General features: G+C 37.7%; 2 protein-coding genes across 3 annotated transcripts in view; both read right to left on the bottom strand.

The window, feature by feature from the left end:
• LOC149547695 (FKBP12-interacting protein of 37 kDa-like) overlaps positions 1–14479 on the bottom strand; it is a 156868-nt gene that overhangs the window by 88173 nt on the left and 54216 nt on the right. Inside the window, exon 10 of one of the 2 annotated variants that reach the window (XM_089791774.1) lies at positions 12623–12670. The exons of the other annotated variant lie outside the window; for it this stretch is intronic. Coding sequence (XP_089647900.1) covers positions 12623–12670 — 48 coding nt within the window. The remainder of the gene's footprint in view (positions 1–12622; positions 12671–14479) is intronic. 2 annotated transcript variants of the gene reach the window in all.
• Positions 7397–11569, bottom strand: LOC149547696 (uncharacterized). Its single transcript, XM_089791772.1, has 7 exons — positions 11275–11569; positions 10425–11114; positions 10054–10286; positions 9319–9471; positions 8781–9181; positions 8228–8627; positions 7397–8109 (listed from the first exon to the last, which is right to left on the bottom strand). The coding sequence occupies exons 2-7, from the start codon at positions 10511–10513 to the stop codon at positions 7484–7486; spliced, it is 1902 nt and encodes a 633-aa protein (XP_089647898.1). The 5' UTR covers positions 10514–11114; positions 11275–11569; the 3' UTR covers positions 7397–7483.

The raw sequence follows: 14479 nt of genomic DNA, 5'->3' as shown, positions 1-14479 counted from the left end.
GCCATTAGGTAACATCTATCATAATGGATGTCATGTTGATGTTCTTTGAAAATTGTGTTGAGAAGGCGGAAATTATCCTCCCTAGCTAAGAGGTAGTGTTGATGATATGTAGCTTCAATCGGATAAGTCTAATCTATAAAATCAAATCATTATCTATTACACTTATACATTCAATGACTATCCTTTTTTGTGATATTGTTATGTTTTTTATTAATGTTTACTGGACTAACATGTGTGTGTCTGTGTCTCTGTGTGTGTGTGTGTGTGTGTGTGTGTGTCATGTGCTTTTATTTATACAATAAATATTAATAGTATTGTTATTATTGAAGATCAATTAATGTTGATCTGAACAATGATCGACTCCCTTTACAAGTCGATTATACATATTGCCTTGTTGGTTATAATGGCAGCCATAGATGGAAGAATCGTTGAAAACTTGCCAAGTTTTTCTACTCAACAAGTAAAACTCAGAGAAACTTGCAACCTCTGTCAGCCGATTTTTTGCAAAAGAAAACTTGTCGATTACTCAGCGATTTTTTGCAAAAAACTCGGTTGCGTGCATTTGCCAACATTATATTGCAAAAGAATGGCATTTTTTATGTTAGTTTTCATTTCCAACACTTTAAGGTTTGAGTAGAGGAGAAAAAAAGCTTCTAAGCCCTTGTTAGCTGATTGCAAGCTATTGAAGGCGGATTCGAGTCGATTTTAAACGGATTTCAACAAGTTTTGGAAGAAAAATCTCATTCTCAGGTAGGTTTGCTGAGTTAGTTTTTATACTTTTAAAAAATATTCTATTGTTTTTTGTTGCATGCAAATGAATTCAAATTCATTCCTAAGTAGTCAGAAATGATTTTGAATCATTTTAAGACATTTCAACACTATTATTGACAATTTTTTTGGTCTATCATTGTTTCTTTACAGAATATGTAGTTTTTTAAATAAACAAACCCTGGGAGTTTGTGTAGTTACTAGTTATTGTTTAACTTTGAATGATGTCTAAAAATAATCAAACTAAATTAAATAGTTTCTATTTCTGACTTCGTTTGATTATTTTTCTAAAACATTTAATGTGTGTTTTAAATTTCTATGTAGGGTAGCAGTTAAGCATTAAATAAGCATAGCAAGTTTAGAGGAAGTGTGGCCACTAACACCATGCCAATCTAGATATATAGGCACGTGGCTTAAAAATGCATGAGATAAGGCATGGAGGTGTGACTATGAAGCTCCAGATGAGCCTGGGAAGGTGATATGCATTAAATGTGAAAAAGTAATTTCTAGAGGCATAGACCATCTCGAATACCACCTTGTAGGCATGAGGAAGTATGATTCAAATCCTTGTGACAAAGCATCCAAAGAAATAAAAAGTTTTACTAATGCCCTATTTGGAACTAGAAAAGAGAGAAAATTGAATAGAGAGAGGGGAAGATAAGCTATGAGGGCTGTCATAGCTGAAACTAAAGGTGCTCCTATTGATGTTAAAGAAGAAGTACTTAAGAAAATAGTGGGCTTTCTTTGTGGCCCATGGATCCACAAACAGAGTCTCTTTTACCGCTTCCACATCCTCTCCCTCTATTAGTGTACCTAGTTCTTCACCACCATCAGCATCAAGGATAGGCAGTTATAGGGTGTTGTTGTTTGAGGAACCCATGCCGAGGTTTGACCGATCTAGTGTGTTCGGAGATGAGCAAATGTGGTCACTTCCTACCCCCGGAAGTGGGCTGCATAGAAAAAAGTCAGTGATGAGCTGATCCAAGGTCTGGTTCTAAGGGAACAAGAGCTGTAAAGTGTGATCTCTGATTTGAGAAGTCTCCCGGACGTAGAGCACTAAACACCACTGGTCCAAGTAACTGAAAAAGGCCAAGAGGGATCTATAATCTCTGAATAGGCAGTGGGATTTGCCTCTAATCTCATACTAGATGGGGCACCTGAAGATAAAATGGGTCTTTGTTTCCGTCTCAGATCTGGTGCGAAGGCGGCACACATGTTCCTCTCTAGTCAGGTGTTGATCAATCTGGCAACGAAGTCGGTGGGATCCAACTCTAAAAGACCCCAAGGCGATGCGGAGGGCATGGCACCAAAGGCGACTCAAGTAAGAGGGACCAAACAATAATACCATCGTGGGTCTCCAAAAAGTGCTCCAAGTAGAAGGCCATCCAAGGGCATAAACTGCCAAGAGGACTGATCCAAGTCATGGAGATGTACTGTTTGTAAATGTTGAATCTGACGTCTCCATTCAACTCCTATTGTGAGGGGAGGAGGTGGGTGGGAGCATCCAAAGGGAACTAGTATGGCGGAAGATGGTCGATGTCAATCCTGATCGAGCTCAGTAAGATAGTGGCCTGGGTATACCAAGATCGAGCCCTAGTCATCCTCATCGAGCTGGCAATGTCCCTAGAGCAACAATAAGCAAGGTACGAGTATCTGTCCAAGTAAACAACACTGGTCCAAGTAACTGAAAAAGGCCAAGAGGGATCTATAATCTCTGAATAGGCAGTGGAATTTGCCTCTAATCTCATAGTAGATGGGGCACCTAAAGATAAAATGGGTCTTTGTTTCCGTCTCAGATATGGTGCGAAGGCGGCACACATGTTCCTCTCTAGTCAGGTGTTGATCAATCTGGCAACGAACTCGGTGGGATCCAACTCTAAAAGACCCCAAGGCAATGCGGAGGGCATGGCACCAAAGGCGACTCAAGTAAGAGGGACAAACAATAATACCATCACGGGTCTCCAAAAAGTGCTCCAAGTAGAAGCCCATCCAAGGGCATAAACTACCAAGAGGACTGATCCAAGTTGTGGAGATGTACTGTCTGTAAATGTTGAATTTGACGTGTCCATTCAACTCCTATTGTGAGGGGAGGACGTGGCTGGGAGCATCCAAAGGGAACTAGTATGGCGGAAGATGGTCGATGTCAATCTTGGTCGAGCTCAGTAAGATAGTGGCCTGGGTATACCAAGATCGAGCCCTAGTCATCCTCATCGAGCTGGCAATGTCCCTAGAGCAACAATAAGCAAGGTACGAGTATCTATGCAGGCCCTCAGTCGAGTCTGCAAAGCCTCTAAGATGGTGAATGAACTTTTATTACATATGATTAATAGACTTAACAAAATTATAATGCCAATTCGTGTTTTCTAATCTTAAATAACTTGATCATTCTAGTATGAACTACTATCCCACATACCCCTATTTGATGCTAAATGTTTGAGGTATCCCACTTCAAACACACTTACCACACAACGTAGGTTTCCTAAACCTATAATGTTATGTTTCAAGTTGCATAAAGTGTTCATGGTCCTTCACATGAGAAATTTTTTTTGGTATGGCCAATATGTCTCTTCCATTATTCTTTAAAAAGTAGCCTGAGGAAAGCAAAATTGTTTTGGTTATGGTCAATATGTGTTTCCCTTTATTCTTGAGAAAGTAGCTCGAGAATTACCAATTCCGGAATACAATAATAAGCATCCATACTCAAAAGTATTTATTTGTTGCTATGAAGATTGGGTCAGCCGGGTATCTTCATCAATTTGAACTTGGTTGTATCTTGTTGTAAGATATTGTTTAGAGAAGATAGTGATATTTTTAGGGGCATTGAAAAAAGACTTAACTTTATCAACTCACCACAAATTAAACCCTTCTCTAGTTGCTCCTTAACAACAGTCTTCTCATGTCCAATAACTGTCATTGTGCAATAACTATTAAACTAAAATACAACTGATTACACAATATAGATTCAGGAAAGGGAATTTGATTACAAGGGTTTCCAAATTGCTTATAGATTATTCAGATAGTTTCACCTAGAAGCTGCAAATTCAGGCAGCAGCAATTTAAGCTTGCAAATTTCACAAAACTCAATAGAGTTTGATGCCTTAAAGGGGAACTGTTAGTAAGAATGCAACCTTCACAATAATCAGAACCTGCAAGATGCAAGCTGAACTATTCCCAATTTGGTGTACCCAGGGATCGCTCTATGGCCTTTCTTCCTTCCTCCAGCCATCTTTATTTGCTTGTTGATGACAGTACAGCACACAGCACAGGAGATTTCCTGGGATTTTCCTCTAAGACTCAACTTCCTCAAAGGAAAAACACAATACTCATCATGGCCCAAAAACAAAACAAAGTCTTGTTGATGTGAATTTTGTAACCACTCCAACATGCTGGATAAAACACACAGTATTGAACAAAGACACCACGTATGCTAAACAGTGCATAGGAAAGGTCATAGAGGCAACTCCAAGGTTCCTCTTCTTGTTGGACACAACTCAATTTTATGATGTGGTTTGTTGGTAACCATGTCAGGCCTTGCACTATTCATCCAATGCATAATGTATCAACTTTGCAAAAGCAAATGGATTAGCACTAATGGATCTTTAACTACTTCTAACCAAACAAGGTGTAAAAAGAAGTTGAGTATAGAGATCTAAGCTAACTCTAACAATGCAAGACAATATTGATGGGGAGGAGGAACTAAACCAGACCTTGCTTCGCCAAATCAACTACGCAAAAGAGGGTGCAATCTTGTGAGATGCATGAGAAAATTTCATAACAACAACATTCAAATACCCAATGATGGATGGCACAATCCAAATGAACATTCTCAAAATGACTTAAGTGTTTTCAATTATTTCAGGCTAACATTACACTATTATTTGCAATCAACAAGTGCCAAAGGTGTGAACACAAGTTTCACTATATTTCGCCAATCAAAATATCTTCTATTCATCTACTCAACTATTTCTACTTCTATTCTAAATAAATAAAATCCTATTTTAAGTGAGGAAATGTAGAAACCATGCCATAATCCAAAACTTCACAAATATTCACCACGATCACAACAATAAATTAGGAGTAATTTTAGCACTATTATAGCAATAATCTCCCCAAGTCTCTCTTTACAAATAATTTGAGTAAGCCTTATATAGTTGCTCCAAGTACAACAAACGGCCAAGATTGATCTGAGATCTGTTATCGAGTAGAATCCTACCCTCTCTTGAACAAGGATTCTTGAATGTTATCGGAGCTGATCAAGTGAGAGATCCCCAAGATTCCTAATGGTCAGGTCTTGACAGTGCTTGGATATACTCGATGGTTTAATATGATTTGTTGGTTTTCACTAGGGGATTTACACATTTGTTCTCTGGCAACCAATACAACTATTTTTCTCTCCAAAGGTTTTCCTAATCTAACTGCAGTTTCTGGAAAATAAACTGAAAAAGGACAAGGGTTTAGAAAGATCTATGAAAGCCACAATGTTTGACAATTGCAATCCCAAATTGGATATGCTTCACTAGGCAAACTCAACTACACATAACCAGTGCTATCTTTTGGGTTTATAAAAGTTTTTTATATCATTAAGTATCTGTTACACCATATGTATGCAGAAATAACAAACTCAATAATCGAACTAGATATTATAAATAAGTTCAGACTAGCCATGCAAAGTGACCCACATCAGCAAGCCACAAATGGTATGGACAAGAGAAGTACAACACATTCAAATGAAATAACATCCATGCATCTAATTGAAACTAAACTAAAACACATTTGGAGAAGGTAGAACCATGCAATTCACAAAAGAGGGTTTGTGAAGGTAGTGGGGTCAAATCAGGGAATTGGAACTTGAATTTGGGATATTGTCTAAAGAGCCAAAAAGGGTATCCAGAAATGGCCTTTGTTTTACCAAGATCCTCTAGAGTCAAATATGGCAGTCAAATTTCTTATTAGGCCGACCTAATTGGGGCAATTAGGCCTAATTGGGCTGAAAAAGGAGATCGGGGTATAGAAGGTTTCGTTCCCCTGATTCTTACATAGTTTGGAATGTTTTGGCCCTAGGACAATGCATCCAAGAGGTTGGAATTAGGAGTCAAGGATTGGTGCTCAATCCTCATGTTAGTAATCAACCTTAGAACGAAGCAAATGACGTATGTGGAAACAAGGCATAGGATCACCTTGAGATCTACCTAGTCATGAGTCTTGATCAATTAGTGATGGTCCAAAGTGAAGCATGAGGAAGTTGAATACCTTAGTATGAATGATATTCTGTTCCTACTTGATTTCACTCCTCTATGCAGCTTTTTTGGCGTAGCAAAGTCTTTGATCCACAAGAAATCCAAGAAAACCCTTATCTTGACGACTAAATGGAGAGGTGATCGCTTTGTTCCTGAAAGGCGAGATTCCGTTGGGAGATGACTTTGCGTAAGGGGAACTCGATTGATGTATTGTGGTGAAATCTCTAGAGTTGGCGCCTGTAAGAGGGTTGCATTTCATCACCAATTTTTGTTGCATGTATCTCGCTTCCCACACTTTTCTCCTTGTGGCCACTACAACAGCCCTCTTCTCACATTTGAAATCTTTAACCGGATTTGAAATATTTATGAATTATGAAAAAGTTAAATGGGAGTTGGAATTGCCAATTCCAATTCCGCCTATTTAGGTGGAATATCAAATTCTCACTTTGGGTCCAAAATGGGAATACGAATTCCAATTCTCATTTCTGATTTGGTGCACCCAAACGGAGAATTAGAAATTTTAGGAATTTGTTGATTTCTATTCCAGTTCAATTCCCGCAAACAAACGGACCCTAAGAGTCAAGAATTAGGTGTACAGAGAACCCTTGTACATCTCAGGGAAGAAGTCAGACTTGTTAATGGAACATTTGACACCAAAAATTGAGCTTATCAATTAACAAATTGACATCCACAAAACCTGTATAGATATGATTTCATCATTTATGTAATACATTAGAATGGGAAGATTGTGATTGAGGTAGACAATTTGATCAAGCACTGTTATACAGTGCATTTCAAGTAAATTTATTTAATAAATATATTACCACTTTACTTTTTAACTATAGCTAATTCACCACAAAATATAAATGGGTAGAGTTCAGATAGGAATACTGATATTTGCAAGGACTAAAATATAAAAATAATAAATATATATCAGTGTAATGAGACTCGGACTCGGCAAGGGTAACTTGACTCGTGACCCGGCTCTGACTCGTGACCCGGCTCGGCGGTGACTCGACAAAGTGAAAAAACCTCGAAATTTTGAGATTTTTTAGGATTTAAAGAACATTCCATGCACCCATTATTGAATAAAGCATAAAGACACAATAACATCATTAAATAGAAGATAATTTGATCATAATGCACATGCCACATACTTAAAGTTAAAAACTTAAAACTTAAAAGTCAAACATCGATTACATATGTACAATACTACAAACTACAAAGTTACAAACTTACAAAGGTAAATTGCTAAAAGTAAATACTATATTACTAGTAATTAAAGTCAAACTAAGATAAATCCATGCAAACCATCAAAATGTATATGTATTATCATTTATGCATTATGAAATCCAACATATCAAGATTCAATAGTCATCATCAAATTCAAATGTTCCAAATGCTGATCATATATTAAGTTACTGTCAAACTGTTAAACAAAAAGTTAAAACAAGACTATAAGTCTACAGCTATGGCTCCTAGTCGGAGTCCTCATCATCATCCTCATCCTCATCGTCATCCTCATCCTCATCCCCAACCTCAGCCTCAACCTCAGGCTCAGGCTCAGTATAATCTACAAAATGCCTCTTAGTAAGGCGTCTAAGGTAGGTCCTGGATGTCTCAGTAGCCATAGCATCAGCTCGTGAGGTGGCTCCAGGATCAACTGTACTCTCTGCCTCTGGCTCTACCAATGTCTGTGAGCTGCCACTAGGAACAACTGGAGCTCTCTGGTCCTCTGCTGCCATAGCCACAGCCTTAGCCTGGCCCTCTCTCTCTGCCTGGTCAAGCCACTGTAGGTCCTCATCATCAAAGACAGGATCAGTAGCCTCAGTGATCCAATCAGACTCTGGATCAACCTCTTCTAGAGTAATCGGAGAGGTGTCACTATCCAAAATCTCCTTGATCCTAATGCGCAGGTAGTAGTGCACAAAGACTAGACTATTCATTTTCTCCACAAACAACCTGTTACGCCTCTTCGAGTGGATGTGCTCAAACATGCTCCAGTTGCGCTCACATCCAGAAGCGCTACTTGGCTGGCTCAAAATGCGGATGGCGATTTGCTGAAGGATTTTGGTTGAAGGCGCAAACATTTGCCACTGTCTATCTAAATTTTGAAAAAAGGAAAACAAAAAAATATTAGTCTCATTTCAAAATTTGAACTTTAAGTTCAAAGCTAGAAATTTATAAACTAGATTGTATAAGGCTTAAGCTGCAATCTTTACCTGGCTGCAATTTTGTACGACCTTCTTTGCAAATTTGACTTAAAAAAATGGGCCCTGATGCATTATTATAGGCATCCATCTCAAGCAATATATCTGTGGGATTAGGGGACATCTTCGATACCACTGTGTATAGGCCACTAAGAACCTCCTCATCTGCCTTGAAATCATCAAGGAAACGGTATGCCGGATTGAGGTAATAGGCTGCTGCGTGGATGGGCTTATGAAGCTGATTTTGCCATCTCCTATCAATTATGTCCCAAATAGGGCCATAGTTTTTTTCAACTCCTACATATTTGGCATTAATAGTCTCCTTGACCCTATCCATGCCCTCATAAATGTAGCCCATAGAGGGCTTCTCACCATCAGCAACTCGTAGGAGGGCTACAAGGGGCTCGGTGATCTACAAAGCAATTAAACAAAAAAACAATTTAGTGAATGATGGAACTTTGCAAAGTTGCACAATGAAAATAAAACAAAAATATGTATGAGACAAATTAATTTATAAATTTTAAGACTTAAGCTTTTAAAATTTAAAATTTAAATTTTAAATTACCTCCACAATCTTCGAACATGGCTCCCAAAAATCATCATCATCATAAATGCATTTTGTTGCATCTATCCCTGCAGGGCTGCTCGCAAAGGAGGAGGAACTCCATTCTGGACCAACAAACATGCACCTCAACTCTAACCTTGAACTCAGCAAGGATTTTAGTGTGATAAAGTTAGAGGCAAATCTTGTGATACCAGGACGAGCCAACTCCTTTCCCTTCGTGTATTTCCTCATAGTGTTGAGGACGAAGGCATGATTATAGATGAACTTACAAAGATGTTTGGCCTTGGTAACACATGATTTCACCCATACAAGCTTGCCAATATCCTCTAACATGAGGTCAATGCAATGGGCCGCACATGGAGTCCAAAAGATTTTTGGGTATCTCTCCATCAATAGTTTTCCTACAGCAATTTTAAATTAGTTAGTAAACAATGAAAATTTTTGATGTATTAAAAAACTTTTAATTTTCAAAATTTAATGAAAAACTAAAACAATTTTTTAGAAGTAGAACTTAGAAAGTTAGAAGTTCAAATTTTACCTACAGCAACATAATTAGTTGCATTATCTGTCACCAATTGGACAACATTGTCTTCCCCCACCTCCCTTATGACCTCCTCAATAGTCTCACATAAGAATTTCGCATTTTTCACACATGAGGAAGCATCTATGGACCTCAAAAACATGGTGGATCCTGAAAGTGAAAATTAAACAAAATAATTATCATTCAAGAATCAAGAATCAATACTCAATAAAACAAAATTTTCGTTTTTTAATCATAGTATAGTCCATAGTAACACGGGGACGCGTCCCCCCCCTTTTTGCCCGACGTCTCGGAGACTTCAACGCACCGGAGACTTGGGGACTCCGTCTCCCCGTCCCCAGCGGTGCCACTAGATTCCACCACCTCCACCGAGGATGGGGGACATCCTGCTATTCACTATTTGCAAATTCGACTATTTATGTTTAATGTTCGATGTTCCAATTCAATGCAATGTTTCAAGTATTCACTCTTTTACATCTTTACATCCTATATTGCAATACATATTTTCATAACTAACATTTTTAAATACCATATGCATAAATATATACACCGCTCTTGTCCCCTGCCGCCGTCCCCCCACCGTCCCCCCGCCGTCCCCAAATTAAGGCCCCTCTATCCCCCCGTCCCGGAAACTTGTCCCCTCGTTTCGCCGTCCCCCCGTCCCCTAGGGTGGTGTAACTATGTAGTATACATTAAATTTTAGACTTCAAGAAGTAGAGCATGATGAATTACCTCCGCTAGAAACAAGAAAATTTAGGAGGGTTCTGGACCTCCTATCTGTCCATCCATCTGTCATGATGGTACAACCCTTTTGGCTCCAAATTTTTTTGTGGTTCTCCAACTCAAGTTTCATCTCCTCAACCATATCTAGCAAGAGGGGGCCACTCAACTCATCTTCAATGGGGGCTTTGAACCCGGCACCACAGATGGAAACTGCATCAATCATCCCCTGCCAATAAGGAGTCCTATTACATTTATAAAAACATTTTAATTAGCATATTTCAAATTTTCAACATCAAGTTAAAAGTATAAAATTGAATATAAATTTTAAAATTTAAAACGTAAAACAATCAAATATAAATGAAGTTGAAAATTTGAAGTACCTGGCTGCTATAAATGGAATGTCGCAGAAAAACCAAAACTTGCAAATTGCTCCTACTCCAGCTTCATGTATCTCTCTATTCCAGCCCATGCTCTCAAGTGAGGGTTGTGCACCAGGAGTGGTACGCAGTACAAAAAAGTTGTCCAACTTACTAGATTTTTTGACTCTAGGACGAAGAAGAGCAGCACTACTAGAAGGGGCAGCAGCAGTAGCATCACTAGAAGTGCAAGGAATAGATATAGAAGAAGCACGAGCAATAGAAGCACTAGGACGATAGGGGGGACGGGAAGAACCTTCTCCAACACAGCCTACTGACTCAGAAACATTTGCAGATGAGCGTGGAAGGGAACTAGAACCAATCAAAGCTAACTCTTCTAATTGTTTTTTTTTTTTAATTCTTTTTCTTGTTCATATTTTTCCAAGGCTACATAACAAAAACGTTGAGCCTCAACAGATGCAACTCCACAAGGCTCAATATCATGACCACGTAAGCCAGCAATATGGTATTTTAATCTATTTATCCCCCCACTATTAATGGTTTTGCAAAATAGGCATTTTGTTTGAATTCTCTTTCTACCCGGAAATTCTATGGTGAACTTCCAGCACTCATCTTTTTTGTTGCCTTTAGAGAGCTTGAGTTTTTTACCTCCAGAAGCCATTATGACTTAATTAAGGAACAATGTAAAGGTTGCTGCAAAAAGACATTTTAGACCAAATATTACCATTTCAGCATTGCATTTTATGAAGATCTAAAGTAAAAAAAAAACTCATAAACAAACAAAAAAAATTCATGCAAAAAACCCATAAGCATAGACAAAAAAATCATCAAAATCTAAACAATCAAGTCTTACCTCTTTCAAATGCTTTGGGAAGTGTTGAGAAGAGCTCCTATAAACTCCTTGATGATCTAAATGCAAGCTCCAATGTCACAAATGCAAGCTTTTCTCCTCCTTTCAGCTGGTTGCAAAACAAGAAACCTCTATTTCTCTTCTACCTCTCTCTCTCTTTCTTCTTTTCACTATAGACTGTTATGGGAGCCCTTTTAGGGTTATATGAGTGAGATATGTTAAAAAAAAACATAAAAAAAACATGTAAAAATTTATATTTTCAAGGCCCGGTTTCATGCCTGTCGCGGCCGAGTCAAGCAGGCCGGGTCACATGAGTCACGCCTCCGCGAGTCACGAGTCATTGTGACTCGGCGAGGTCAGCGCGGCTCGCTGACTCGCCTAACTCACGTGACTCGCCGCGAGTCACGTTACATATATAATTGACAACTAAATCAATATTTTGCACATAATCAGCATAAAATACACAAAATTCAAATATATAACAATTTCACATGTTTGCAAATCATTATTTGCATCATGTCTTTTGGACCAAGTGCATACAAAGTCTCTTGGGAACAGCAGCAGCAGTCTCCTTGAGGTTGTAAGGTGATAAGTAGGCAGTGGGGGTGCATGTGACCACGTAGTTCATAGACTTTGACTCAAAGAGTACGATGTCAGTCCAAAAATTGACTCGGCAACTTAGAGATTTAAAAAATTAAAAATTCTTAAGAACATTTTTTCTTGCAAAATCCAATTACAAATTGCATTAAATTTTTAAAATGACATCTCAAAAGAGAATGCATGGTTTAAAAACCAAAAAAACATGTGAAAACTGTGTTTTAACTAGTGTTTTATTTGCATTGGTGTGTTTATCCATTCTTTTCTTGTGTCTATAAACACACAAGAGTTAAACTTGTAAAAACTCACCGAAAGGGGAAGAAGAAAGAGTGTACTTGCAGAGTTTGCAAACTAGGGATGCGGGTTAAGCTAGATATGTTAACTTTTCTTTCACTAACAATAATGCCATGATCCCCCATGGAAAAAAGTTCTGGAAACACCATTGAGATATCTTGGCCTTTTTCAGTAAAGAGCCTGGAATATCTAGAATCTGTGGAATAAGACCAATTCAAGAAGGAAGTGATGATGTCATTTACGACATCACAAGGTTTTACAGTATTTTGAATTGAAAATAGTTGTTCCACATGATCAATCAAAGCAATCTAGTAAGAAACTTGTATGGAACACTTTCATATTATATCATAACACCAGATGGAGATGAATACACTTGACAACCTGACAAATGGGCAAGAAAACTTTTGCATCCTGAAGAAGTTTACCAATATTGATTAGATTCCACTGACGTACAAAATACCTTAAGTGATGGAGGTTTCAGTTGTGACTTAAGATCCCGAACAGCTGCCTGTGATCCAAATTCAACATCATAAATTTTATCATCAATGCTAGAATTGAAGTACAGCTTATAGCTCTAAAAGTAATAATAATTCCTTGCAAATGGACAAGATGAAAAAGCCACACATACAGTGAATTGGATTTTACGAGCCACTCAAATGAATGAGAGTCAACAATGTCATCACTTGTTTCATTACCAAGAAGAAACATTAAATAAATGTATTTTCACTATAAAGAAAGGTCAATTTCTAATCAAAAAGGACACAATAATCAGTAGAATCACATATGTTCAATTGCAATCAGATATGTACATTTTTCCACAATTGTTTCATTACCAACAAGAAACACTAAAAAATCTATTTTGCATTAAGAAAAAGTCAATTTCTAGATTATAACACACATTAATCACTAGTATCACAGATGTTCAATTGCAATCAGACATGTATATGTTTCCACAATTGCAATCAGAGAATTACTTAATTGTAGTGAAGACAAAACACTCAAAGGAAGTAGTGTTCTATAAAAATGAGGTGTATAAAGCTCCTTGGAGGCTCTTTGGAAGGTTCTGGCAAGAACACAGCCACCTACTTGAAATTGTCCTGGACAACTAAGCAAGGGTTAGACACAGGTATTGCTGCTTTAGGTAGCACCACTCTAGCCTACAGACATCCTCCATCATTAGAACCAGCAAGACCTCCTCTATCATGTACAGCTTAAACCTACGGCAGTCACATACAGAACTAACCTGATTTTTGAGGGTACTCACAAAAATAATTCTACCAAAAATGCATCCTGTGAGCATAAATTTCTTGTGCAATGTGCATGCATTGTTAAAACGAGCATCTGAGAGAGATTCAAAACACTTACCTCATGAGTTACCTTCAGAACAAACTTCTTTGAATTTTCACAGGCACTGCTATTGTTTAGAGCTCCCAAATATTGATTCAACTAAATCAGCAATATAAACTAGATATTTCTGATTTCATTGTTCCATGTTTTTAATAGTTGTACATTGACATTCTATAGTTGCATGCTGTCATTCCAAAGGTTTACACCTTTTAACAATTGTATGAAATTATACATGTGTTCTGCATAGTAGATTAGTTTTTGTAAAACGAAATTAAAACACTCTAGGGCAATCTTCAAGAGGGTTGAGAGATGTATTAGACATACCCAGTCATCATGGAGATGATGGGATGCATTCCCACTTTCCCCAATGAAAGGAATGGCCATTGGACATCCCATAATGTTTCCCTATACTAAGTGAGGGTGTTGGCAGCAGGGTGGACGGGCCAGGAAATGAAAAAGCAAACATGCCAAGAAAACCAAAAATCCCTTTGCAATAAATGCATGATATGAACTCACAAAAAATTCCAAAAGTAATATGAAGCTAAGAGACCAATCATGCAGGAGGCATCATCAAGTCAGCCTCTCTTTCGCTCAAAGTTCCTTGACAACTATGGTCTGTTTCATTTTCCTAAAATTGTCTTTTCAAAAAATTTAAATTTGAAATTATACATGTTTAAAAAACTGAAGTTAAGAAGAAAGATGAATGAATCCTCATTAATAGAAAAGATGAGTGCCTTCAGACATTTTGATCAGGGATATAAGGAAAGGGACATAACATTTTATTAGGAAGCTGACTTTCTACATTATAAATCAATTGTCTTGTCATAACCACACACACACATATGACATGTAATATGCCAAATATTCACAAAGATCCATGCCCTAAAATCCTATCAAATAATTGATCGGAAAATACTTAAAAGCTGTAATCAATTGGAACAGTCAAATATAAATTTGATTTGCAAAGAAC

The sequence above is a fragment of the Cupressus sempervirens genome, chromosome 7 (assembly GCF_028749045.1).
Source record: "Cupressus sempervirens isolate cs-2001-9-10 chromosome 7, ASM2874904v1, whole genome shotgun sequence".
Lineage (NCBI taxonomy): Eukaryota > Viridiplantae > Streptophyta > Pinopsida > Cupressales > Cupressaceae > Cupressus > Cupressus sempervirens.
The sequence above is the reverse complement of the archived record's forward strand: the minus strand, read 5'-3'. Positions and strand labels throughout refer to the sequence as shown.